Source organism: Dryobates pubescens, chromosome 17 (genome assembly GCF_014839835.1).
Source record: "Dryobates pubescens isolate bDryPub1 chromosome 17, bDryPub1.pri, whole genome shotgun sequence".
NCBI classification, from domain to species: domain Eukaryota; kingdom Metazoa; phylum Chordata; class Aves; order Piciformes; family Picidae; genus Dryobates; species Dryobates pubescens.
Genome location: NC_071628.1, coordinates 2962815 through 2990007, shown reverse-complemented (window position 1 = coordinate 2990007; position 27193 = coordinate 2962815). Strand labels below are relative to the sequence as shown.

The following is a 27193-nucleotide window of genomic DNA, read 5'->3' as shown; positions in this document are numbered from 1 at the left end:
TGCTCAGGGAAGTGGTGGTGGACTCCCCATCCTTGGAAGTGTTAAACAAATGTGTAGATGTGGTACTCTGGGCCATGGCTTGATGGTTGGCCTTCATCTTAGAGGTGATTTCCAACCTCAATGATTCTATGGTTCCATTTTATCTAAGGATGTACCCAGACTGAATGGAGATGTTTAAGGTGAAAGGACATTTAATCACAGTACAGAATCAAAGCCATCTCCATCTCCTGTGTACCCAGCTTTCACTGGGAGCTCTGGCCCTGATGTGGCTGTTGGGCAGAGGAACATGTTGTAGCAAGGAAGAAAAGAGGTCAGACTGTACTTGCTTGGCACAGGCTTTTGTCCTGTTCAGGTTAGCAGCAGGCCATTTCTGTGGATCAAAAATGTTCTCTTCAGGCTGCTTTGGTAAACTGTTGTTAAATAAAGAATCACACAGAGCTTTTAATAGATCTTTCCTCTATAGTCACTGAGTTTTGATAAGTGGTGTGACAGTAATAGTCGTTATTTAGGGAGCAATGTTGGCACATGCACAAGAAATTTGCATATGAATTCAAACTTAGTTAACTATGTGACTTAAGTGCTAGTAAAAGGCACTGGCAGATTTGGCCTCCAGTGGAAATGAGTCTCCAGTTTCCTTCCTAGGTTTGTTTTCCCTGAGAGTTATGAAAAGGGATGATCTATTTCTGTGCACCTCTTGGTACAAAAATACACCTTTTGTTATGAAAGAGGTGAACAAGGGCTTGAAGGAGAGAGTGAGGAGGAGGGAGGCTGCAGGGCTGGATTCCCCCAGGAGCTCCTCTAACAGGCACCAGCTCCTTCAGCACATGGGTCCCTGCCTCTCCTGATCGTGTGTTGCTCCTCATGAAGGCCCTGATAAAGCTCTCATTTTTCTATCACTTTAGAGCTGCCCTTATCTCACTCTTGCTCTGTATCTACATCTCTCCTTCCACCTGATGCTCACCAGCTTTCTTTTTCCCCAAGCTCCTGGAGGTGCCTTGCTGTAGATGCCACCTTTCCCATGGATCACCCAATGTGATTGGGAGCAACGAGGCAAAGTATGAAGCAGATACAGTCAGTGGTAAATCAGTCCTAATTGCTGGTGTGATCTCAGCACATGGCACAGTGCCATACTCTGGGATCTTTTCTGGAGTCTGGTTTGATGTGCACATCATCCCCTGTGGTACAGGGCTACAGGAAGCAGATCTTCATGCAGAAGTGTCCCCAGAGAGGGCTGATGCTCAGCAGGTGTGATTGCACTGTGGAGATCATATTTTGAATGTATCAGCTTGGTACAGTGCCATAAATTAGACTGAAAAGATTGAAGGGGCCTTCTGGCTTGCACAGGTACAATTACAAGCCAAAATATTTTGAAGGAAGCTGAAAGAGTAGAAGGAACTGGTGAAATATTTTGGTAAAAATACACCCAAAGCCTTCATTTCCCCTACACATGCTCATCCTTGCTCTTGTTTGTAGAGCAGACAGAAACCAACCAAAAGGAATACTTTGTAAGGTGGAGACAGGTGCATGGGTATGGTTGGGGCTTTTTTTTTTTCACAGTAACTTTCACTATCAGCTGCTATTTTAAGATGCTTGTAGCAGCTGGTCATTCTGTCACTTCTTGTAGCTACTGTCTGCTCATACATGTCGAGAAGAAAAGCTCTCCAGATTGTGCAAAAGAGTCTCTAAGGAGTTTAAGCTTCCCTGTTCCTCTGTTGAGACAAGTGGAGGAAGGTGTGCGCTGGTTTCATGTGGCTGTCAAAGGTGGAGCTCATCATCACATTTGAGCCAATTAAATGAGAAGGCAAGCGTTGAGCTCTAAATGCTCAGCGTAGGAACTCAGGGATCTATAACATCCACCCCTCCCCCCCAAAAAACCCCCAAACAAGTAACAACCCCAAACCCTTCAAAAAACAAACACATCATACTTAAGGGGCTTGTATTCTGTGCATGAAATAACCATGCTTTACTTAAGGTCTCTGCTTACCCTGGAGAGTATTTGTGATCTTCTGCATGTCTTTCCGCTTCCACCAAGAAAACAAGGTTGGTTTCTTTAGGGTCATCTTCTTTCCATTCAAGCACTGAGGCATACAAAATTATCTTTTATGAAGCACTTGTACTAAATTGGTTGACAGCAACAGGTCAAGTTTTTGTGGCGCTTTGTATGTAAGTTTAGCATCCCCCTATGCTTTGCAAATGAGTCTGTTAACAACAGAGTGATCGAAGAGGAGGATCTGTATCACCAGCCTGGCGTCGTTTGAAGCCCTGCAGGGAAGCTTAAGCTCAAACGCAGTGGCAAGATTTGGAAGCTGGCCAAGTCATGACCCTGCTTTTGCAGCCTGTGATGAAGACGTTAGCTCCACTTCAGCGGTGCGCTCCCTTTGCTGCTTGTTAGTACTAAAAATAATTCTCACCCTGATTTCCCCAGGGTAATTAGCCTGTGCAGAATCAGATTGAGATTAGATTTTGTTGGGGTTATTTTTTTCTTTTTCCTGGTGCCTTATCAAGTTTTAAGTTCAGGTATTTACCATATGCTGTATAAGACACATCTGCAGGAGGAAAAGGGCTGTCTTGGGTTCTCAATGCTGTGATGTACAGATCGAATTCAGTGTCCCATGTTAGCTTCTGTGATCATAGCCAGAGAGAAATGGCCTCAAGCTTTCCTTTTGGACTTTTTTTCTGCAAAGAAAGGGCAACTCCAGGAGGTGTTGATAATCCAAGGGACATCTGCTCCTGGTAAGATCTTCCCTTTTAAAGTGTTGCAAATATATCTAGGTGTAACTAGTGCTGGGTTTGGAATGCTCCGAGAGGAAGTGGTGACTCTGAACAAAGGGTTACTTTAGTTGGATGCTATTCTCTTATCTCTTGTGGTTGTTGACACTTGTAATAAAGCTGCTGAATTTGCAGATGAGGGACTGAAATGAGCCCCAGCAAAGAAGGAAGTGTAGGTCTCTTTTTCTGAAGTAACTCTGCTGTTAGTAATGATTTGTGTTTGACTGCCTTCTAAATGGTGATGAGAAGCCTGGAGTGCCTAGTATGGTCTGTTACAGAAATAACAGCCCAGCACATGCAGTTGTTTAGCCAGCTGAGAGCTATTTTCCTGATATTTTCCTTTTTCTCCCAGGGAAGAACAGTTTAATTTATGGCTTGCAGGATAGGAGGGTGACATTTATAGCAAAAAGCAAAATGAAGGGTATGAAAGGAGGATCCCAGTCCCCTTTCTGCTGCTCCTTTTCCTCCTGCTTGATGTCAGCCTTGTTTCTCAGCACATTGAATTGAGAGATTATAAATCCAAAGGACTTTTCACTTCCAATAGCCAAAGACTATGCTATGTAGCAGAATTGTAATTATCTTTGCTTGTAACTTGTACAGATGTCTCACGCCTCAGGTTTTAAGCCAGTGAGTCAGTGCCAGACAGGCAGAGATCAGAGTGAATATCCTCTGCCAGAACAGCCAGAATCAATAGAGCTTTCAGAATGAGGGAGTTTCATTAGTTCCTTCCAGTTTGAACCTGTGTTAAGATACATGCAAGTGAGGAACATCTTCCCAACAGTCTCTAATGCACGCTAGTATTTTCAGCTCTGATGAGTTTAAATGTTGGCTAGCAGTCAGCTGCAGCTGAAAACATACTGACTGAATCAGACTTTAGGAAGATGGATGGCATGCAGACTGACCCAGTGTTCTCACCTTAATTGGATAAGCAAATTGAGTACAATAATCATTAGATTTATGGAAGTTTTAATAGTGCTGGTGGTGTGCTCAGATGCATTTTTATCATGCTGGCTTTGAGGATGCTTTTCAAAGGCATTAGCAGGGAATGTTTTGGGGTGCTTCAGTGAGCATTGTGTACTTCTGGGTGTGCAGGGAATGGTTACACGATGAAGAAAGACTATATATGCAATAAGTTCCAGTATGGGGATCACTGTGGTTTGCTTTGCCAGTTTAGGTATACTGGGAACTCTTCTAATGTTTTCAGAGTGTCTTGCAGTATTTCTCACTTGTGGCTTTTCTGGCTTCCTGACAAGATGGTAAGTGAAGTAGAATTACAGAATGATTTCTCTAGGCATTCAGTTGACATTTGAAATATCTCTTGTAGCCACCTGTTAGAACATCTAACAAAACCATTTAGCTCTAAATATGAAAACAATTTAAGTGGGTGTGTTGGGAGTGCTATAGTGAAATGAAACAAAGCACATCAAAACCCCCCAAAATCCCAAGGACTGTAATTAGAAGATGCTTAAGGGAGACTAAAATGCTAGAGATATTTGTTACATCAGTCACAGGGTGAGCTGTGACCGACTTCTTTGCCACTAATCCTTTTCTTCTTGACCTTATGGCCTCCAAAAGAGGAGGAGTCAGAGAAAGGGTATAATAAAAATGACAGGTGCAATTGCAAGTGATCTCTCCATGGAGGAAGAGATGAAACTACATGGATTCTTTTAAGCATTTGAGACTGGGGACACCAGAACTGGGCACAGTATTGGACATGGGGGTCTCACCAGAGCAGAGTAAAGGGGCAGAATCCTCTCTCTTGCCCTGCTGGCCACACTCCTCTTGGTGAAGCCTAGGATATGATTTGCCTTCTGGGCTGCATGAGCACACTGCCCAGAAGCTGGAGTTGGGAGCTGCCAAGAGGCAGGTAGCTGGAGCCACCCTGCTGACTTTTTAAAACCCAGGAACTTCTCCCTCTTTTTTTTTTGCTTTTTCCTTTTTCTGTTGTTTTTTTTCCCTTCCACCATAATTCTGCCTGGCTTGAGGAGAACTCTGCTCATTCAGGGTTAAATGCAAGCAAGCCCAAGTATGGTCCCTCCACCATCTTTGCATCCTTTTTATTTAGCAACCAAGGAAATATAGCTGGAAAAAAACCCACCAAAACACAAAGAGACCACACATTAAACTTGGGGGAAAGTAACTGGGGAAACCTACAGGAACAAGTCTGCTGCTAGGAAACAAAATCTGAAAGCAAACAAAATAAAAACAACAGCAGTGGGCTGGCAAAGTGAGAAGGGTAGAGAATAACAGGAAGGGAATAGGATGCAGTAAGAGCCTTGGGAAGTGGATGTTGAGCTAAGTTCTGCTTTTGCTTGTGGTGTCTTCAGCAGATTTCTGTGCATGGGAGTGAGCAGAGCAGAGAGCCCTGGCAGTAGAGGAGTTGTTTAAATGAATCCCAACAGCATGCTTCATGCTGTTTTGTGCAAATATGTTCAGTCTAATAATTTGTGCTCTTGGCATGCGGTGTAACAATACCAAGGAGCTCTGTGGCTGTGTTTAAAGAGGGAAGAACCTAAGTGAGAGCCGTCAGATGATGAGAAAATCCATCTGTCTCTGGTGAGCTTGTGTAGGGTGTCAGGCACTGCTCTAGCATGAGCATCCCTGCATCTCCAGTGTCAGGGTTGACATTTTCTCCTCCCCCTCTAAATCTGATCATCTTGTGCTTCACCTTGACTTCAGTGAGAAAAAGCCCTGCCATGCTTTTGTGTGCCTCTCATCTCTCTTTAGGAGGTTCAGCATATGGCTTTTGCTTCTCAGTGATGCTGTGAGGGGGGAAAAGGTAATTTCAGTTTGTCCATGTGTGCTATGATACCAGGTCTGAATTCTGGGGGTAGAGGTGAAAATACTGTGTGCTAAGTGGATGTAGATAGATAGACTTGCACCCCTTGGGCAAAACGTCTTACTGCCTTGTGAATGCATGTAATGATATTAAAAGTTGTTGGTTTTCGTTTGTGATATAAGGATGGTGATATGAATCATTTACATATAGATATAAAGGCAGGAGGATTGTGCAGGTGTAGTTGCATAGTAATACAGTTTAAGCAATTTTTTTTGTGTAGATGCCTGAACTTTGCAAGTATGGAGGGGCTTAGTCCTAAAAATATTGAAGTCAGTTATTAAGGAACTGGCTGTGCTCATTCAACTTAATGAACATAAGAGTCCATTTCTTTGAAAGCAAACAGTGATTCTGGATTCATCCAACAGTTGTATTTAATTCCTGTTCAGGTATTTTTCCCTAGTGATCAGGCAAGCAGTGAGATAAATAATTTTGGGTCAACTAAGCAATTGTTAAGGTGTAAATGTGCAGTGGTTTTCCTTGTAGTCAAGGGGTATACATTTCTGTGGACACAAGTATTTACTCTGGCCTTTGCATGGGTGTCTTAGAGACTGGAAAGGAATCAATCTGCAAGTTTCATCAGCTCTTTCTCTTAGGAAATTTTGACAATGATTTGGTTCTCTCTGCTTCACAGAATAAGGATGGTTGCTCAGCTGTTAATCACAAAAGACACCACCTGTGAGGATATTCCTGTGTTGCAGAGGTGTCCCTTCGACAGCTCCCTTACCATGCAGATACAGTAGGTGATCTTTGTTTGGCTCTTCTCATCCCATCTGACTGCATAAATGCTCAGTATCAAACAACTTAAAGACAAAAGTCCCACCAGTAGGTGTTCAAAATCTGTAAGTGTTCCATCTCTCCAGTTTTTTGGTCCTCATTTCCTCTCAGCTCCCTGCCTTATGAGGAAAATTAATCCTGCAGTGGCAACTTTTGCTGGCAGTGGGTTAATGTAAGGGGTTGTTTTGAGGCCTCAACTGGGATTTCTCATGCCCTATGTCCTCTCCGGCCTCACAGCCAGTTTGTGGAGTTGTTTGCAGTGTTGTGCTTGTCCACTAACACATCATGTAAGAGTTTATATAGCTTAGGAAATAGCATGAACCTCCCTGCATAGGCTGAGAAAGCATTGGCAGAAATCACAGTGCCAGCCTTACCAGTGTTTTTTTTTCCCCCTATGCTAACATTATTGTGATTTAACTCCCATCAGTTAAGTTTTGTACAGAAACAGTTTGAAATTGGATAAATCTCAAATGAGGACTTGGCAGAAGAAACAAACCCTCTCTTCTTAGCCCCTCATGAAGTAGTGGGCAGACACTGAATTTTGGTGTAGGATTAAATACTTGTTCTGACTGTTTTCCTCCCAGATAATCAAACCTACCCACCAGATTGTATCTGGGAAGCACTTACTAATGCAGCATGATTCTTTCTTTTTTTTCTTTCTTTTTTAAACTGTTTAGAAAAATGACTGAAAGTTTCAAGATGAGACAACATGAATCATAGTCTTCAGCTGCTGTTCACTTTTGTGATTGACTTGCCTTCTTCCTACGTTCCGGTTAGTCACCCTGGGAAGCGCTGAGGCCGTTTTGCCCAGGAGGCATTGCTGAGATTGCCCTCGCAGAGATGGACTTGGATAAACCATCTGTCTGGGGATCCCTGAAGCAGAAAACCAGACCCTTCCTGCAAAACCTGAGCGTGAGGAAGACGAAGAAGAGGTCTAGCAAAATGGTGGAGAGGAAGGTCCACTCCTTGGACCGCCGCCTCAGCTTGTCGGTGCCAGACATGCTGGAGGTGGAGACTCTCACGGAAGAAGAAACGACTTACTCGAGTACTCGAGTGCTGTCCAGCTGCTCCCCCAAGAGCTTCTCCAGGTCTGTGATGTCCTTGAAAAGCAGAAGTGCTTCGGTCAGGCCAGCAGGAGAGGACTGGCCGTGGCCATCGCAGCAGGCGACACACGCGGAGGTGACGGCGCCCAGCCCGGACACTCAAGTCATGGGCAGCACGCTGGCTGAGGGAAAGAGGAGATCCAGCGACGACCTCTTTGAGCTGCTGCATAGCGCTCGGCTGAGCACCACCACCCTGACAGACGAGGGGGCAGAGGTGGGTGCTTGGGCATCAGATGGGCTCAGTGGCTGCCTCATTATGTTTCTCTTGAAGTGCCTGGGATGTGAAGGAATAGAGGAGGGGGCCCTATTCAAGGAATGTATATGGGATTAAAATAAGCACAAACCATATGTGATGTACGAGTTATTGGAGACTAATTGAGAGATCCTTTCAGTCAGTGTGGAGCTGCAAAATGACCCTGCTCCATTTTGATTGATCTCTATTTTTTCATTCTGGAGAGGTTATGATATTTATTTGTTGGAATTTCTTGTGTAAGTAAAAAGTTGTTGCACCCATCTGAGCTCTGAGATGTGGTGCTGCAACATTTGCTGGAGCATTCTTTGTATTAATATTGCTTTACCAGGATTGCTCTATAGCAAAATCAACTTATCCACTTGCTCCAGATCTCTTGATGGCATGAGGTGAAAGATGACAGGTGAATGAGGTGAGCTCCACTGCCTGTGCCTGGAGTTAACCACAACAAGCTTGTGATGGAGAGCAGTGAACATGTAGCATTATGCTTACAGCTGGCCTTTGCCTTGGCTCTTAATTAAAGGTGATGCAAATTCAAAATGGTTCTTCTGCATCTTGTCCTCCTTATTTCCTTTCCCCTGCTGCCTTTGTGATCAGTAATTCTGTGCCTGGATAGAATGTTCCATGAATAAGGGGATCCAAGTCCAACATGAAACTGCAATCCCTTCCTGGCCTGAGTAAAGTGGGGAACCCCATGGAGTTGCCTGATGGCTTTATAATATCCACAGCAGGTGAAGATTGTGGCCACATGAAATATTTGTACTTTCTTTATGTCTCGTGCAAGCGTAACTCCTCCTGTTGAGTTTTCACTGGGAAGGTTGGATTTTGGACTTTCTTCTGAGACCTTTTCAGCCATAACCTAGATGTTACAGCTGTGGTAGCTGCTTTCCATAGTCACCTGAGATGCAAAAATGGGCAATAGATGCATTGGTTTGAAGTCTTCCTTTGGCAGGTTATTGGTTTCCTGGCAGTGAGACAGCACGACAGTAGCTTGCATCATTCTTTTTGTGGGCATCATTCACTGCTCAGTGAGGTAAGTCAGAAGGAAGGCAGATCCTTGGAACAAAGCAAACTAAAAAAAGAAAAAATGTAGGTTGAGGGTTTTTCTCCCCCCCCAAATTGCTTGTCACATGCCACCTACTCATTTCCTGGTTACCTTTGGCCACCCAATGCCATCAGATACTTTCCCAGCCTCATGCATGCGCTCAGTGTGGGTTTGTGGCTTTTACACTCACCTAAACTCTCAGTGCAGAGCTGTCAGTGCTTGCAGTGTGACATCTTCAGTAAAGGCTCTTGCCAAGGTACCATATCTCCATTTGCTGAGAGATTTGCTTTATCTGTTCACTATAGCAGTCCAGCTAGGCGAATCTGAAGGGGGAGGAAGCAACAGAAGTTGCACTGAATCCCTTCATAGAATCATGGAGTCATAGAATTGTTAGGGTTGGAAGGGACTTCAAGGATCAGCCAGTTCCAACCCCACTGCCAGGGTAGGGACTCCTCACACTACAGCAGGTTGTTCACAGCCACATCCAGCCTGGCCTTAAAATCCTCCAGGGATGAGGCTCCCACCACCTCCCTGGGCAACCTGTGCCAGTGTCTCACCACCCTCATGGGGAAGAGCTTCTTCCTAACATCCAATCTGAATCTACCCGTTTCTGTTTTTTTCATCCCCCCCAGTCCTATCACTCCCTGACAGCCTCAGAAGTCCCTCCCCAGCTTTCTTGTAGCCCCCTTCAGATACTGGAAGGCCACAAATAGGTCTCCTTAGAGCCTTCTCTTCTCCAGTCTGACAAGCCCCAACTCTCTCAGCCTGTCTTCATAGCAGAGGAGCTCCAGCCCTCTGCTCATCCTTGTGGCCCTTCTCTGGACATATTCCAGCACCTCCAGATCCTTCATGACTGATTCAGGGGATGCCATTAAACCTGGTGTTTGCAGTAGGGTTTTGTCTGTGGTCATACATCATCACTGAAGTGCTTTAACACCACTTCTTTGTCTTCTTACCAACACCTTGCGGTGAGTCACTGGCAACCCAGAACCTTGTCCCGTTGCTGAGGCGCTCTGTGCCTTTGTGTTTTGAATCATTTCTCTGCAGAAAAAAAGGAGGAGATAGATGTTGTAAATCTTGTCAGAAGGAATATTTGATGGATTTATATATACATATATATCTCAAACAAGAAAGTGGGGGTGTGTATTTGTTTTCATGGACGTATTTGGTACTATGCCTGCTTGGTGGATGTGGCCACATTAGTTTATACTTTAAAGTTCAGAAATGCCACTGTAGTTAGATACAAATCAAGATCTCAGGACCATATTTTCAATGAGACTTTTGTCTGTATTCAGCCATCTCATTGCAGCTGGCTGCCTAGAATAATAGCCAAGTGAAAAAAATCAGGCTTTCCTACGTGAAATTGTTGTCTCTGTGCAAAATCTGTCCATGTAATGCAAACAAAAAGCAGAATAAAGACAAACTTTGAGGGTAGGATTTTCAATTACAAATGTTAACAAGCTAGCAGGCAGAGTACTTTTATTTTTATAATGTCAGTGCAATTCTTTGATCCTATGTTTGTGCCATGTAAAACAAGCTGTAAAGAGAAACCATTATCAGTGCCAATGGTAGTGCCTGAAGGAGATTCCTGTGAAGCTAGAGACTGTGAGAAATGCTGGGTTTAATGCACACAAGTGAGATTTTATGCATACTAGTCAGGAAATTCAAAGTTAGGGCTCCCTTAGCAGCTGTAACTCAGCTCTGTTGTGAGAAGGAACTCTTCTGATGCTCTTTATGCTGATAATGTTTTTCCTACTTCTACTGTTTTTTGCAAGGTGGCCAAGTCACTCTTACTGCGGGAAACATCACGTTGAATTTCATCTGTCATGGAAGTGAAATTTTACTTGCAGGGCTGAGGCCTCGAGCACAGCCTGATGAGAGGAGGCTGAGGGAGCTGGGATTGTTTAGCCAGGAGAAAAGGAGGCTCAGGGGAGACCTTATTGCTCTCTACAACTCCCTGAAGGGAGGTTGTAACCAGGAGGGGGTTGGTCTCTTCTCCTGGGTGGCCAGCACCAGAACAAGAGGACACAGTCTCAAGCTGTGCCAGGGGACATTTAGGCTGGAGGCGAGGAGAAAGTTCTTCCCAGCAAGAGTAATTGGCCATTGGGATGTGCTGCCCAGGAAGGTGGTGGAGTCACCATCACTGGAGGTGTTCAAGAGGGGATTGGACGTGGCACTTGATGCCATGGTTTAGTTAGTCATGTGGTGTTGGGTGACAGGTTGGACTCGATGATCCTTGAGGTCTTTTCTAACCTTTTTGAGTCTATGATTCTACGATATGAGTACTCAACTGATACTGGAAGTATTTTCTTGATTCTTATGTTACTGTTTAATTCACTGTTTTTTTTGGTTTTTCTTTTATAGTACCCATGTGGGGAAATGGACCTGGACTCTGCCATAACATCTCAGATTTTTGATGATCAAATGGTAAGCCCTTTCATTTAAAAGCATTTTGAAACTTGACCAGAAGCACAACTCATTTTAGCTTCAGTTTCTTTGCTACTTAAAAACCCCAGCAGATGAAGAGACCTTCTGGAGATTTCTCCAGTGTTGTTTTTTTCCTCTTTAAGTTTTTTGATTTAGTGGTGATTTTGTGGTGTTTTTTTTCATTGTTGTTGTTTGGTTTGTGGTGTGTGTTTATTTTTTTCAGCAGTGCAAAGCAGTTGCTAATGTTTTAAATAGACACACAAGTCCTGGATTTCTGTGAAGCATTCTGTAGCTTCTCTATTTTACTGGTAACTAATGAAAGCAGCAGCATAAATATTCAACTAGCAGCCCAGGAACAAAAGGGACAGCAAATAGCTTGACATGACTGTAGGGTTTGATAGCAACACTAGTTTTAAGGCAGAGTGAAAAGGCAGCAGCTATGATATATGCCCTTCTCATGTAGAGCATATTTGCCTATTCCAGATGACCTCCTCTACCTTTGCCCTCTGATAACCTCTCAAGGGCTGTCCATTGGTTGTTTACACTGAACATGCTGGCTGGATGATGCTGGTGCTGAGCTGTGTAACCCCTGCAGCATCTCTGATGAACAAGAATCCTCTTGAGTCTGCTACTGCAAAACCTTACAAGTAGCATTGCCCACTGCTGCATTTCTCTCTTTTAGAGCTGCATAAAGAAATACTGTCTGCTTAGTACCTGTATGAAATGTGTACTTCCTCATGAGGTCCTCAGATGAGCACAGTTGGACTCAATGGTTCTTATGGGTCCCTTTCAACTTGGAGATGTTCTGTGAATACACAAGAAACAGCTAGAAAAAGAGAAATGCAGTCCATTGGTGGCCTTTGACAAAGCCATGCTGGCATTTGTGATTCTTTTTCAGGTAGAACCCTCCTTGTGTTACCCCTTGCTTGGTTGAATGTATCAGGCATTGATAATTAGCTCTTTGCATCATGAAACAAAGCCTGGGAAAGAAATGGTTTTGGGTCGCCCTGGTGGTTTTTTGTCTTTCTTACTGCAGAAGATTGCCCTAGGGTGAGGCCAGAACTTTCTCTCTGCAAAGCTGAGAACACCTGCTTCATTCATGGTCCCTTTCAGGAGGTGACTGATTGCTTTGTTCTCCTTAGGCTCTAGAGGAAGCAAATGATTGCTTGAGTGATCTGCCCAGCCCCTTTGCCTACCTGCTGACCATCCACCTGAAGGAAGGCCGGAACCTGGTTATCAGAGATCGCTGCGGTGAGCTCCACCTTTCAGCTGGTTTCCTTTCAAATTCACACAGCTCTCCTTTCACTGTCTTCAGTTTGGCAGCAGCTGGCTTCTTATCTCTCCTGCAGTAAGTCATTGACATGTCTCCCTTGCTCAGGTCAGAGCACTCAGCAATTGAGTTTATCCACCTTAGATACACAGAGGAGGAAGCCTCCCTTTGCTTGCTGCCCTTCCTGACTGACAGCACAACTGAAAAGCGCCTTCCTGGCTGGACTTGACATCTGTGCTTACTTGGGAGCTGCAGAGTGATCAGTCTTGAGAAATGCTATTGGAGCTTAAAAAAAAACAAAGGTCAAAGAATATTTGCAAAGCTGTTAAATGCTGGAGCTGCTCTAGGATGGCTCTTTGGATTATCTGCAAAGATTTTCATTAAGAAGGGAGACCATGGGGAAGCAGAGCTGTAAGCCAACAATCCTCTTTCTAATTTGGGATGCAGCATAAGGAGGAAAAATTGGGGAAGGTTTGAGGAATTCCTGGAGAGACTCTGGGAAAGTCCTTGCTGTTTGCCTAGCTCCTTCTGAGGCTATTGCAACAGGGAGTAAAGGAGTTTATAAGCAGCCTGTTGGTAGTTTCTCTGCTTGTTGCGGAGGGAAGATGTTGTGTTGGAGGCTCTGCAGAGGCTTGTAGGACTTTGCAGCAGCAGCAGCTGCTTGAGGACGTTTGATCTGAACCTGTTAAGAGAGCTCTTCCATCTGAACCTCTTAAGAGAGCTCTGCATTTTAGATTCATTCTTTATTTCCTATTTTATCTATGGGGAAACAGTTCTTATACTTTTGTATTGCAAAATGTGTGAGCAGTGTCTTGGTTTTGAAGTGAGACAACAGGGTTTATTTAGTGTTAAAGAAAATAAGCTTGCAGAGCTTGGAAACCCATGAAGATTTGCACCTGGAGGGACCTGGATACATTTAGAAACCTCCCATGGGGTGCTCATTGAGATTTTCCTTATCCATTATCTCAGTTAACTTTTTCCATGCTAGTTTTTCATGTCTTAAGCAAACAGTAACACTTGGCCAAGCGTGTGCTCATTTTTTCCTCCCAGCTCTGAGCTTTTGGAAGGAATTGAATGGTTAGATTAAGATCTTGCCTCTGTAAACAGAGGCATCTATTTCTTTACAGTGTGGCAGTTCATCAGATTTACTAGCAAGCTACACAAGCCAGGATGCATGCTGCTGCTGGAAAAGATGCTAGAAATGAGCAATTGCAGCAGAGTAGTATTCCTATAGCAGGCAAAACACAGTTTGCTCTACACTGTGTTTCATTGTATCAGAGAGTGCTTGTCTTCGGGAAGCACTAGACAACACAATGAAAAAACATAAACCAGGGGGGAAAAAAACCCAAACATTTTGGTGAGTCTCTGTTGCTTTGTGGCAAATGACCACAAAGAAACAACGTAAGCAAGGGGCAGGAAGAAAACACTTTGAGTCTCTGTTGTTCTGTGGCAAATGACCACAATGAAACAACGCAAGCAAGGGGGAAGGAAAAAAACACTTTGAGTCTCTGTTGCTTTGTGTCAAATGACCACCCAGTAAGTGAAGCATGTTAGGTGATGCATCATACAGTAAAATTCCTGCTTTTGGCACAGGCACTGAGAGGTGGTGAAAGTAGTGACTTAATGATCATTCTTCAGTCATCATTGTGTTGCAGTGGTGGCAAACCAACGTGTGCTGCTGGTGGCCTGATGCAGGCTTTAACAGGTCTCTGCTGTTGTACTTCGGAGCTTTGCATAGCACTCAAGTGTGACCTGCAATCAGCTGTGCATTTGTGCAACATGCTTTTAAGAGCAGGAAGTTGTCAGCTTTGCTCGTCTCTCCAACAGAAGAAAACCTCAGAGGAGACTTGTGGGTGAGAAGAATGTGACTTCCCTCTTCTCCACCCACCAGGATGGCAGATACAAGTGCTTCACTGGGGTATACCAGTCTGCTCTGAATAATCTGAATATGGGAACATGTCTGCAGACGGAGTCTCTTGCAAGCCAGACTGTGGCTTGGGCTGAAGGCCAAGCCATCCTCATTCCCATTTTGGCAACAGCAAATCTCTAGAGCTATTGGATGTTATTAAAAACTTCTTCACTGAAAGGGTTATCAGGAACTGTAACAGGCTGCCCAGGGCTGGGGTTGAGACACCATCCCTGGGGGTATTTAAAAGATGTGTAATTGTAGTTAAGGATGTGGTTTCGTGGTGGACTTGGAAGTGGTTGGGTTAACAGTTGGACTTGATGACCTTAAAAGTATTTTCCAGTCTAAACTATTCTTTGATTCTATGCTGCCTGACACAGCTGAGAGAGGGTTTCAGCCTCTTTCCCTGGGCTTGGGTACACCAAGGTGCTGGATCTCTCCAGTGGGTAATGCTGAATGGTTGGTCTTGTGTCTTATGCAAGTGCTGGAAGTCTGAAAATTCCTCTGGTCAGCCTTGTGTGAGCAACTGCAAAACCACTCTGCTTAGGTAGGAGGAGTGGTGGAGTTTGTAGGTGTGAGTAGCACTGCCTCCATTGATTCACTGTGGTCATAGTAACTTCTTTCCTTGTGGGGACTGGATAAGGGAACTGGGTTGTTTAGCCTGGACAAGAGGAAGCTGAGGGGTGACCTCATTGCTCTCTAAAAGTACCTGAAAGGAAATTGTAGAGGGGTAGGGGTTGGTCTCTTCTCCCAAGGAACAAGTGACAGGACAAGAGCAGACAGACTCAAGTTGTGCTGGGGGAGGATTTAGGTTGGGTCTTAGAAAGAAATTGTTCACTGAGTCGTTAAGTCCTGGAACAGGCTTCCCGGAGAGGTGAGGGGGTCCCCATCCCTGGAAGGATTGCAGGGCGGTGTGGGTGTGATGCCGAGGGCCATGGTTTGGCGGTGACCTGGCAGCGCGGTGTTAGACTGGGTGATCCGAAAGGGCTTTTCCAACCGGAAAGGTTCGGTGACGCTGCTCTCTCGGTCTAGGTAGCGCCGTGTGCGGCGGCTGCCCTCTGGTGGCAGCTCTTGGCGTCGACCGCAGCCGGCGGGGACCTGAGCCGGGGCTTGCTGCAGCCGAAGGGTTTGGCAGTTCCCACTGCCTCCCCCTGTCCGCTATCGGGGGGCTCGGCGCTGTCCTACAGCTCCTTCCAGCTCATCTCCGGCTTCATCTGCTGCCCGCAGTGCCGCGATTTCAGGGCTGGGCGAAGATGTAGCAGAGCTTTGTCTGGTGCAACTTCTAGTGCAGGACTTGGTGAATAACTTGGAGTTGAAATTGGAATGTGCAGAGTGAAGTCTCTTGTACTGTGGTGTTCAGGCTCTGTTTCTGCCTCTGTTTTGTCCCAGTGTAAGAAGTTTATTTCGGTGTGTGTATGTAAGTATATGAAAATAAACCAAAGGTGTATGAAGAAGGGGAAATATTTCTGCCCTTTGTAACGTCTGTTGCTGGGAGCTCCTGGCTCTGCTCAGCAAATTCACAGGGCTCTCCCTGTTTAATATATATAGCTATGAATAATATATGCTTAACAGTTATTAAGTAGGAGTTAATTGTGCTTGTCTGAGCAAGGATGGGTGTTAGTTCTGCTGATAACTACAGCCTCTGACATGTGACTTACTTTTCTCCAAACTTTCCAGGTATTTTTCCAGATGTTTTGACTCACTGTGTACTGTCCTTTCTAGGATATGTTCCCTTTGGTGTGATTTAATTTCCTTCTTCACTTTACCAGGTTTTTTTTTATGATTTGTGTTTCTTACCCCTGTTAACCTCTGCTCCTCCCTGCTTTGCCTTTTGCCTCCTGCTCTCTATATACCAGGAACCTGGCTCAGCAGCATATGTTCCCTGTTGCTTCTTGTGAAGTGCAGAAGCAATGTATGGAAAAGCATAGATCACAATTCCTGTGTTTCCTTCTCTCTTATAAATGTATTTATTCATTTAGTTAAAGTGGATGGGAAAGAAAAAGCCTCCCTACAGCAACCCCCAACAGGTACCTCAGCTAAGGGAGCAGAGTCCAGTTTAGAGCAAAACCTTGGTGCTGGTAGTAAGGGGAGAGGCTCTGGAAAAATCAGGTCAGAGCTGCAGTGTCAGCTCTTGGAGGTGAAGGATAAGAGATGTGTTGTTACCTGTTGGCTATCAACTTGCTAGGGGTCTGATTTACTTGCTTCTTGCTGCTGCTTCTTGGAGTACAGTCTCATTAGCAGACTGTACTTGTGAGAAGCTGCCTAAGCAGATGGCAAGGTGCACTTGGCAAGCAGCATTCACATCACCTGGGCATCCTTTTAGTGCCCAGTGTAGGTGGTGCATGAGTCCTCCCATATTTATAGTTCTTGTAACTGATGAACCAAACACTGAAGGTGTTATGGATCAGTGTGTGCAGCTACCACAGTACCCAAGAATTGTGTGGGGTTTTTCTGTTTGTTTGTTTTGTTGCTAAATGGTGTGATGTGTCTCAGTGATAGGGAGGAGTTTGTGATCTATGGCCAGGTAGCAAAAAAAGCAGACATCTATTTTATTCACTCAATATGTGGAGTGTTGGTGGTTCTGCAGAAAGCAGAGAGAATTATATCTTACTTGGCTTTAAAAAATATTAAGCCATCTTAACCACTAGTGCTCTAACTGTTGTTTTGTTGCACCTTTAGTGATTTATGGCCTCCTTGCACCTTTGGTTTAGTTCTGTTTCGTTTGTGAAGCTTCTAAATTCTGCCTCCACACGTTTTGAACTGGGAGAGGCTGAGGTCCATTTCTGCTTGCTGGCTCATTTTCACGTGGCAGGTTGATGCTTTGTGTTTGTTTGAGTCAGTCTAATGAAATCTGAAATGTCCTGCTCCTGGCTCTGAGATGCTCTGACTGGACTGATTGCTGCCTGTATGAGTCACCTTTGCACCAAGTGACACTGTGACAGTGAGTAGAAATATCATGGCCACAGCTGTGAGGAGGTGCCACCTTCCTTGAATTGACAAACCCACCTCTACTGCTAGAGCAAAAAAAACAAACCCAAAAATGAGGGTTTCAGTGCTGGTAGAGGTGAGAAGCCCCTTCTGGTAGCAACTCCTGTACTTTGAAAGCTTGAGTGGGTTTCTTCATCTGCTAAACAAGAAATGTATATCTGAAATGTGATGTCAGCTGGTGAGTGGCTGTGGCTGATGTCTTTTTTTTTTATCCCTTCAGCTGTGTTATTCCAGTGTGAATTTTGTGTCTCTCTCTTGTCTGCATGGCTCTGTTTTCCAGATTTTTGTGGGATTTCTGTGCCCCTTCTCTCTTTCAGATTTCCCTTGTTTCCTGTTTCTGCTCTCATTTCTTTCCTCAGTGCTGCAGCAGCAGAATGTGTAAAAGGAGCAGGGCAGGTTGTAGGAGCACAGAAAATGCTGTCACCTTTCTGTGTGCATCCTGCCGCTCCCATCCAGAGCACATCACCATCTGCTCTCACATCTAACGCTAACCCCTGCCAAAGGGTCCTGAAGCTGGCAGAGAGGCCATACTGCTTTGCTTCACGGGGTCCCAAAGCTGGCAGAGAGGCTGTGCTGCTGTGCCAAAGCTGTTTCCCAAGGGAAAAACAAAGAAAGGGGACAAAATAACACAGACTTGAAGCAGCAATGGTCCTGCAGCAGTCTGGGCTGTCCGCTGCCGGATCACATGCTGAAACCAGGGCTGTGTTTGTGGTGCTCTGGGTGTTTGTCAGCTTAGAGCAAGTCCATTGTTTGGAATGCAGTTGCTGAGAGCAATTAGTCTGAATCACTCCCTGCAAACAGACTGATTAATTTAGACTTTCTCTGTTTTCAGGGTATCTGCAATTAGATCATTAGTCCTTCAAATTTATTAATTATTGAGATGTATTAGGCAACTTTTCACACTTCTATTTGAAAGGCATAATCATGGCTAATTTGCAACTGCTAAGGATTTGGATGGTGCTGAGTGCTTATTTTGGTGTTTTCTGGATCACATGTAGCTCTGCCTATGAGGGCTGGTGCTGCAAGCATTTTTCCATGCCAAATCCAGTTTCTGGATGTGCAGAGTGTGGGTCTGAAACTCTTCCCTTACTGACTGTGACCCTTGTGAGCATCCCTCTGGGACTGGCCATGGTAAATGTCTGCACTGAGACAGGAACCTCAGGAAAATAGGTTTGAGTTCCAACAAAAGCAATTAATCCATAGCCACCTTTTGTAAATTACTGTTAAATTAGGAAATACAGGATGGCAGAACAGGGACAGAATGCACAGGACCCAGAGACTATGCAATGCTGCTTCTTTTGTAGGTAATGGTGATTTAGACAGCAGGTTTCTTAAATTATTCAAGCTTTATCAGTTGCCAGAGCTCAGTCTTGGGGTGGCAACTGCCTGCATTAATTACAGAATCATAGAATGGTTTGTGCTGGAAGGGACCTTAAAGATTATGTAGTTCCAACTCACCTGCCATGGGCAAGGACACCTTCCACTAGAGGTTGCTCAAAGTGCTGCCCTGCAAGACTTCGAGGGAGGGGGCACCCACAATCTATCTAGGCAACCTGTGCTTTACCACCCTCACAGTAAATACATCTGTTTTAAACCTGCCCTTTTTTACCTCTTGCTTTATCACTACACTGCCAGCTAGGATCCCTCCCCAGCTTTCCTGTATGCCCTCTTTTTGTAGTGGCAGGCCACCATAAGGGTCTCTAAGGCACTGTGTCTTTCTCAGACCCCTGTAAGGAGCTTGTATTAGGCCAAAGACTTGAGAACACAAGAAGGTGCAATTATTTACACCAAATGGTATTGCCTTGTAATAGGAGCTCCTTAGTGCAGCTTGGCAATATTAATGAATCTTCTGCCCTGGCCTTGTGCTCTCCAGTGTGTTCATAGCTGAGCCCCCACTGGGCATATGCCATTCAACTGGACTAAGTTTTGCTATAGGTAAAGCTGTTCCTTGTATCATTATGTCCCTAACGTATGTCATATGGTGTTTTGGTAGAGTCTTGCAGTCTTCCTTTGTTCCTTGAGTGTTTTACAGAACCACAGAAGCACTCAGGTTGGAAAAGCCCCTCAGGATCACCAAGTCCAACCCAGAACCCTACTCTACAAGGTTCTCCCCTAAACCATGTCCCCAAACACCACATCCACACCACCTTTAAACACATCCAGGCTTGGTGACTCAACCACCTCCCTGGGCAGCACATTCCAATGCCTGACCACTCTTGCTGGGGAAAACTTCTAATGTCCAGTCTCAACCTACCCAGTTTTAGCTTGAGGATGAGGTCTCCCCTCAACCTCCTCTACTCACAGGATGTCAGGGGTTGGAAGGGACCCAAAGAGATCATCAAGTCCAACCCCCCTGCCAGAGCAGGACCATACAATCTAGCACAGGTCAGGCAGGAATGCATCCAGATGGGTCTTGAGAGTCTCCAGAGAAGGAGACCCCACAACTCCTTTGGGGAGCCTGTTCCAGTGCTCTGACACCTTTACAGTAAAGAAGCTCCCCCTTGTGTTGAGGTGGAAGCTCCTGCACTGCAGCTTACATCCGTTGCTCCTTGTCCTATCACAGCGAGCAGAGCCTGTCCCTCCCTTCTGACCCCCAGCCCTCAGATATTTATAAACATTTATTAAATCCCCCCAGACTAGAAGACTTAGAAGACTCCAAACTAACCATCCCCAGCTCCCTCAGTTGCTCCTCATCAGATTTATTCTCCAGGCCCTTCACAGCTTCCTTGCCCTCCCCTGCCCTGGCTCCAGCACCTCCACATCTCTCCTGTATTGAGGTGCCCAAAACTGGACGCAGTGCTCGAGGTGTGGCCTGACCAGCAGTGAGTACAAGGGGACAGTCACCTCCCTACTCCTGCTGGCCACAGCATTTCTAATCCCAGCCAGGATGCCATTGTCTTTCTTGGCCACCTGGGCACACTGCTTGCTCACACTCGGCTGCTTGTCGGTTTGGAAAACGCTGTGGTGTCTGAAATGTCTTGCAGGGAGCATCCTGCGTCTGCCTCTTTCGTTCTGATTCTCAGTTTAGGCTTTTTTCTTTGCCCCTGTTTTCACCCATCAGATTTGGGATTACGTGCATGCTTCACACTTCTCTGGTCTTTTTGGTTTATTAGTATTTTCTTTTGCTGTGCTAGGTTTTTCTGGGTTCGTGGGGTGTTTTTATTTGTTTCTTGATTTATCTTCCCTTGGAACCTACTGGTGATGCTTGTTTCCAAGCAATGTTTCATTTCCATCTGGCCACATAAAACTAGCTGGGCACAAAACTTTCCAAAATTATCTGAATTTCCTGCCAGCAGAATACTACTTTACTTTTTTTTTTCCCTCCCCCTTTTCTTTCCTTTTTCTGATTTCCCCTTTCAGCCTTGATCTCTGCTATTTCACTACAAGAATATAGTGCTTTTCCACTTAAAAGGAGAAGTGGTGTGTTCCATTTTAAAATGTCTTCTAGCCCCTGTTGTAAATAACTCCCAGGAATTCTATTTCTAGGAGGATTTGTGAAGAAAATCATTCTTTACGTGCATATAAAATAAACCCTTCATTTCCTCCTTCAGATTAAAATTCAGGTTTTAAACTAAACCTTTAAGATGGTCTAGGTTATGTTTCACACTGTTCTTTTGATTTGATTTTTTTCTTCTTAACCTCAGGACTTTCAGGCAACTTGGTAGTAATATGTCAGTAATGAGACTTGTTTCATATTCTACATTTCCAGTAAGTTTATTCCTGTAAAACACTGTGTGGCATGAAATTATATCTGGTTCTCTGTGGTTGTTTTTTTCCTTCTTAGTGATGAAGGAAGTGTGTAGGAGTATTAAACACAGCTGATGGGATCCATCCCTCAGTAGCTGCTAGAGGGCAGCAGTATCCATTTAAAAGCACCATTAACAGTTTCTTGGGCCTTAGCCCTTTCCTGCTGCTGAGTCCCAGCAACTTTTGCTTGTTCAAGTTTTAGCTGATGTTTAGTCTGCCAGCATTCGCTGCTTTTTAGTGTGAGTGGAAGAAATTAGAGGTGAAGTAGGTGTTGCATAAATTCAGGGAGGCATCACTGTTGAGAGGCACGTTCTATCTCTAATGGGAAAAAAAAGTCCCAGTGACAGAATGATTCTTTAGTGGTCATCTGTCTTTTTTTCCACAGAATGTTAGGGGCCAGAAGGGACCTCAAAAGATCACAGAATCACCAAGATTGGAAGAGACCTCAAAGATTATCTAGTCCAACCTGTCACCACAGACCTCATGACAAAACCATGGTTTCAAGTGCCACATCCAATCCCCTCTTCAGGGACAGTGACTCCACCACCTCCCTGAGCAGCCCATTCCAATGGCAAATGACTCTCTCAGTGAAGAACTTTCTCCTCACCTCCAGCCTAAACTCCCCCTGGTGCAGCTTGAGACTGTGTCCTCTTGTTCTGGTGCTGGTTGCCTGGGAGAAGTGACCAACCCCCTCCTGGCCACAACCATCCTTCAGGTAGTCGTAGAGAGCAATAAGGTCTCCCCTGAGCCTCCTCTTCTCCAGATCATCTAGTCCAACCCCCTTGCTAGAGCAGGATCACTTATCCCAGGTCACTGAGTTTGATTTAGACTGAGAAACAGATAATCCTGCTTGGTTTACATATTAGTCCATACATTTTACTGTCACAACCTTGTGGTCATTGTGTAGCATTTAAATTAACCTCAGACCAAGGCACCTCACTTTTCCCAACCAAAATGCTTTTCTTGGATTAAATTCTCAACTGATTCAAGGAATAATTGGTCTCCTTGCATTGCCCCATTGACACTGCTACAGCTGGTGTGACTGAGATGAATTGAGTTCAAGTCTTGCATTGCAAAAGAGCCTGGGTGTGTGTGCTTAAAAGTAGTCTGGGCTGCCTTCACTGGGAAATGGCTCCTGAAAAGCCTGATTCATTTTATTGTATTTTTTTCATATGGTCTAGCTTCTTCAGAAAATGATCCATTTCTGTCATGTGTAAAGAGTGTTTTTTTCTATGACTCCAAAATCACTAGGCACTTTTTTTTTTTTTCTTTTTAATTAAGCTTTCTGGCTAGATTGTAGGTTGTCTCTAATAAATAGCTGTCAATAGATCCAGACATCCTTCAGGTCTTGAATCCAGAAGGCTTCCAGCCTTGAATTCAAAAGCAGTTAATAATTTGCAGTCTTTGGTGTTCATCCCATCAGGTGGGCCTTGGCAACCTGGCTTGTTTCTTTTTCCCTGTCTCTTTTTTAACCTATTTTTATCATCTGGATGTAATCTAGGGTGTCTTAAAGACAGAAATGGATACAACAATGCGAGGAGGTGATGCTCACTTGCTCCCTGTGATAGGACAAGGAGCAATGGATGTAAGCTGCAGCACAGGAGGTTCCACCTCAACACAAGGAGGAACTTCTTTACTGTAAAGGTCACAGAGCACTGGAACAGGCTCCCCAAAGGGGTTGTGGAGTCTCCTGCTCTGGAGACTTTCAAGGCTCATCTGGATGCATTCCTCTGTGACCTGAGCTAGATTGTACAGTCCTGCTCTGGCAGGGGAGTTGGACTCAATGATCTCTTCAGGTCCCTTCCAACCTCTGACATCCTGTGATCCTGTGAGGTACAGAAACTTCACCAACATCCAGGGAGCAGCTTGAGGGGAGCCTTGGAAGCCCCAAAAGAGGCTGCGGTGCCATATGCTCTCCTTCCCTCCACCACCAGCCATTTCTCTCCTGGCCATCCAGGTCCACCTCGGTGAACTGCACCGAGCCCTGGCGCACACCAGCTCCTGCCACAGAGGTGAAAGTCCATCTGTTTGGCGGCACAGAGGCGTCAGGCCGTCATTTGTATGATCCGGGAGCCGCCGACCCCTTCCCGCCGCCTGCCTAGTTGAGACGTTACCCCTGTGACAGGCAGACAGGCGAGCGCCGCCGCAGCCCGCGCCCCGCCGCAATTATTTTTCCCTGACAATTAACACCGGTACTAACTTGACACCTTTCCCTTGTTTGGCTTTTGTAAACCATCATCCCTTTTTCTATTAATTCCTGCCGCTAATATATTTTTTCTCTCCCCCCCCCGCCCCCCTCGGGCGCGAGCGCCGCCGCTCACCCGTGAAACGGTTTGAACATTGTGTAGCTGTCAAGATAGCGAGGCATTACCCAGCCTGCCTTGCTGGAGTAAGTGACACCACTGAGGCCCCGGCTTGAGATGTTTATTTTGAGAGTAAGCTGACAAGCATGAAGGCCTGATCCCAGAGTGGCAATCTTATTTAATTAAAGGCCTCTTTCCCCCCCCCACCCCCACCCCCCATTGTTGCTTTTTCTCTCTCACTGTTGGTTTTTGTGTGTGTGTGTGTTTGTGTGCTGATGGTGGGTTTTTAATCATATTTTGTTACATATATATATGTGCATGAATATATTTAAGAACAGAATCAAGGAAGAGACCTCCAAGATCATCACATCCAACCAATCACCCAGCCCTGATTTATTTAAGCACAAATATATTTAAGCACAGAATCAGGCAGCTTAGAAGAGACTTCCAAGATCATCAAGTCCAACTGATCACCCAGCCCTAATACATTTAAGTACAAATTTATTTAAGCACAAATATATTTAAGCACGGAATCAAGCAGGTTGGAAGAGATCTCCAAGATCATCAAGTCCAACCAATCATCCAGCCCTAATTTAAGCACAAATATATTTACGCACAGAATCAAGCAGGTTGGAAGAGACTTCCAAGATCCTCAGTTCCAACCGATCACCCAGCCCTAGTTTAAGCACAGCATAAACCAGGTTGGAAGACATTTCCAGGATCATCAAATCCAACTGATCACCCAGCCCTAATTTAAACACAGATTCAAGCAGGTTGGGAGAGGCCTCCAAGATCATCAAGTCCAACCAATCACCCAACCCTAATTTAAGCACATGTAAGTATGTTTAAGCACAAGTAAATAGATTTAAGAACAGAATCAAGCAGGTTGGAAGAGACCTCCGAGATCATCAAGTCCAACCGATCACCCAGCCCTAATTTAAGTACAAATATATTTAAGAACAAATCTATTTAAGTAGCTATTCCATTCCCAAACATATGTACATTTTAGCAGAAATAAATATGTGTCAATATATGTAAGTATAAAGGAAGGAATTCTTTTCTGTATAAGAATGATGGCTAAAGCCTGGCTCACATGAGCAGTGCTAGGCAGCCTCTCCCCCTTTTTTGTTTTCCTTTGCTATATAACAACCTGGAAGGCTTTCAGAGCAATAATGCAATTGGGATGCTTACTTAGCAATAGTCTTCTTGCTTCCCATCCTTGGAGAAAAGGGCCTGGAGTTTCATACTTACAGTTATTGAACCTGCTGGCTGTTTCCTTTCTCTGTCTCCTCTTTCTCTCTCTCTTTTTCAGGTTTTGCCCTCATTCATGGATTTTATGTGCCCAAAGCAGATGAATTATAGCTTTAGACTACCTGCCTCCATTGCCCTCTTCATGTTTTCATTTCATCAGTTGCTTGCTTTCTCTCTGCCAGTTGCTCTTTCATGCACAGAACAGGTTGTGGGCATTATTATTACTGTTTTTAATAATGCAACTTATTCCTGCTTATCCTGTAAACAAAAGGCAGAGTTTTGTTTCTCTGGGCCTTTGGGGTTGGTTTTCTTTTGTTTGTTTTGTAGTTGTTGATTTTTGTTGTTGTTGTGGGTGGTGTTTTGTTATTGGTTGGGTTGGGGTTTTTTGTTTGTTTTGTTTTGAAATAAACTGGGAGAAACTAAGACCAAAGAGTTGTGCTGTTGTTTCTTAACTTCTGCAGAGCCTCTGAGGGCTACTGCCCACATTGTGGGGCCATGGTTTAGCTGTGTGTTCCCACTCGTTGTAGAAAGTGTGCTGGTTTTAAGCTGTACCTTTTATTTAAAGTATAATCATAGTTCTAAGAAGTATTCTAGGGAAAGGTCTAGTCCTAACCCACTGAAAACCATGAAAAGCTGCCCTCTTGACTTCTCTGGCTTTAGATCAGGCCCTTATTATTCTCTCTTAGAGGAGAAGAAAAAGAAACTTCTTTTAAATTCACAGCATTTTTCATAAAAAAGGGGTTGATTTCAGCAACTTTCTTTAGGAGAAGGATCAGCTGCAGGTAGTGTTTGAAAACCCACCGACATTTTCAGTTGGTTTTCCGTGAATGAAACACCCTTTCTGTGCAGAATTGGCCCGGGCTCTACAACTCTTCCTTTTGAAATGAAAACACAGTAAAAACTGTCTACAATTCATAAAACCAAAGCTGTATGTCCCAGGAGCTCAGCTCTCTACTCTGGAATTGCAGATAGCTGCTTACTTGGAGTCAGTCTGTCTTCACAGAGCGCTGATCAGAGCTTTGGATGTTTAAATATGGATTTTTTTCACATTCTCAGTGTTTCCCCAGACTACTGACAAGACTGAGTTTTGGTCCTCCACTGGGTTATTCTCAACTGCCGCACATTTGTGAGCTGGTATCTCAGTGGGACCAGGGAGGACAAGATCAAATTATTTCCAAACATGAAGTCTGGTGCTGGAGTCATTCTTTCGCTGCCTGCAACCGACGCTGCAGGCTCAGGGGCAGCCAGGACTATCACATTGGCTGCTGCTCCTCTAACGAAACGGATCTGTTGGAGGGCATTTTAATTCCAAACACAAGGTATAATGTAGATAATATTAAGCATGACAGATGAGCAGCAACTGGGATCAGTTAATTGTAAATTCTACTCCATCTCAGTTTTATTCTTTCCCTTATTTGCAGCTTGTGAGATTCTTTTTTAGCAAAGCCTGTACGCATTCCTAAACCAACCATCTACTTAAATCCTTTGTGCACCTTGTTCCCCCTTTTGTGTGGCGTCCTGCACAGCGATTGGTGTTAGTGCAGATGCTGCTGCTTTTAATAACAATAATAAAAAGTTGATTCCCTCTTCTGTTTTCCTTTTGACAGCTGTAAGTATTTCTATTGCTGCCGAGTGGCACAAGCTTCATGTTCCGTCCGTGGACATCTGCTCCATAAAAATGGAGAACGTTATTGCCGCGGCAAATTGTGCCACTTGGATTAAAAAATGTGTTACCTGAATATTGTTTCTCGTCGTTATGGAGTCTCTTCCGTGTGCGGTTTTTGTCCAGAGCTGGTGGATAATGTCAGTATTTTTTTCACTGAAACTTAAAACTTTGGTTTTAAGTAAATTGGGAAGCGGTGGCAGTGAGGAGGTCCTGAAGGGTCTTTTAGCCATTGTGACTGGTTTCCTTGGAGCTCCTACCCAAGTTATGATACTTGTGAGTTTTGCTCTTTTTATATATTCATAGTCACAGGATCACATATTCTCTCTTCCACTCTCTGTGTTGTTAGTTGGCCTGTAAAGAGTCCTTTGTGCCTGCCTCTGTTTGCTCTTTTCCCAAATTAAAATGCTAATTAAGTTACTAAAGAATAATTAATGTTCCTTAAGAATAACACAGCAGAGATCAAGCAAAATGACGAGTTTTTGTTGCCTGCTTTCGGACAACTGCCTGGTTCCGTTCTGTCGATTTCCTGTGGGAAGCAGCAATTTTTATACAGGTGGTTTCTGTATGTATGCATAAAATGAGTCATTGCCTTTTGTTATTGTTATTTATTGGTTCATGAAAATATAATTGAAAGGTTGTGGGCATAACTGATCTTGTTTCTGTGATTAATGATTGCAGGTACAAGTGACCCCTATGTGAAGTTTAAGCTGAATGGGAAAACTTTATACAAAAGTAAAGTAGTCTACAAGAACCTCAACCCAGTTTGGGATGAAACTGTTGTGCTGCCTGTACAGACCCTTGATCAAAAGCTCTGGATCAAGGTAAGTTGTAGGTTTAGATTTTCTTCTTTTTTAA

At 44.4% G+C, this 27193-nt stretch overlaps 1 protein-coding gene across 1 annotated transcript in view; it reads left to right on the top strand.

Moving 5' to 3' along the window:
- The first annotated feature begins 7163 nt into the window (after positions 1–7163).
- MCTP2 (multiple C2 and transmembrane domain containing 2) overlaps positions 7164–27193 on the top strand; it is a 109266-nt gene continuing 89236 nt past the window's right edge. The window contains exons 1-4 of the mRNA XM_009899013.2: positions 7164–7699; positions 11145–11207; positions 12350–12458; positions 27017–27159. Of these exons, the coding sequence (XP_009897315.2) occupies positions 7223–7699; positions 11145–11207; positions 12350–12458; positions 27017–27159 (792 nt within the window). The 5' untranslated portion in view covers positions 7164–7222. The remainder of the gene's footprint in view (positions 7700–11144; positions 11208–12349; positions 12459–27016; positions 27160–27193) is intronic.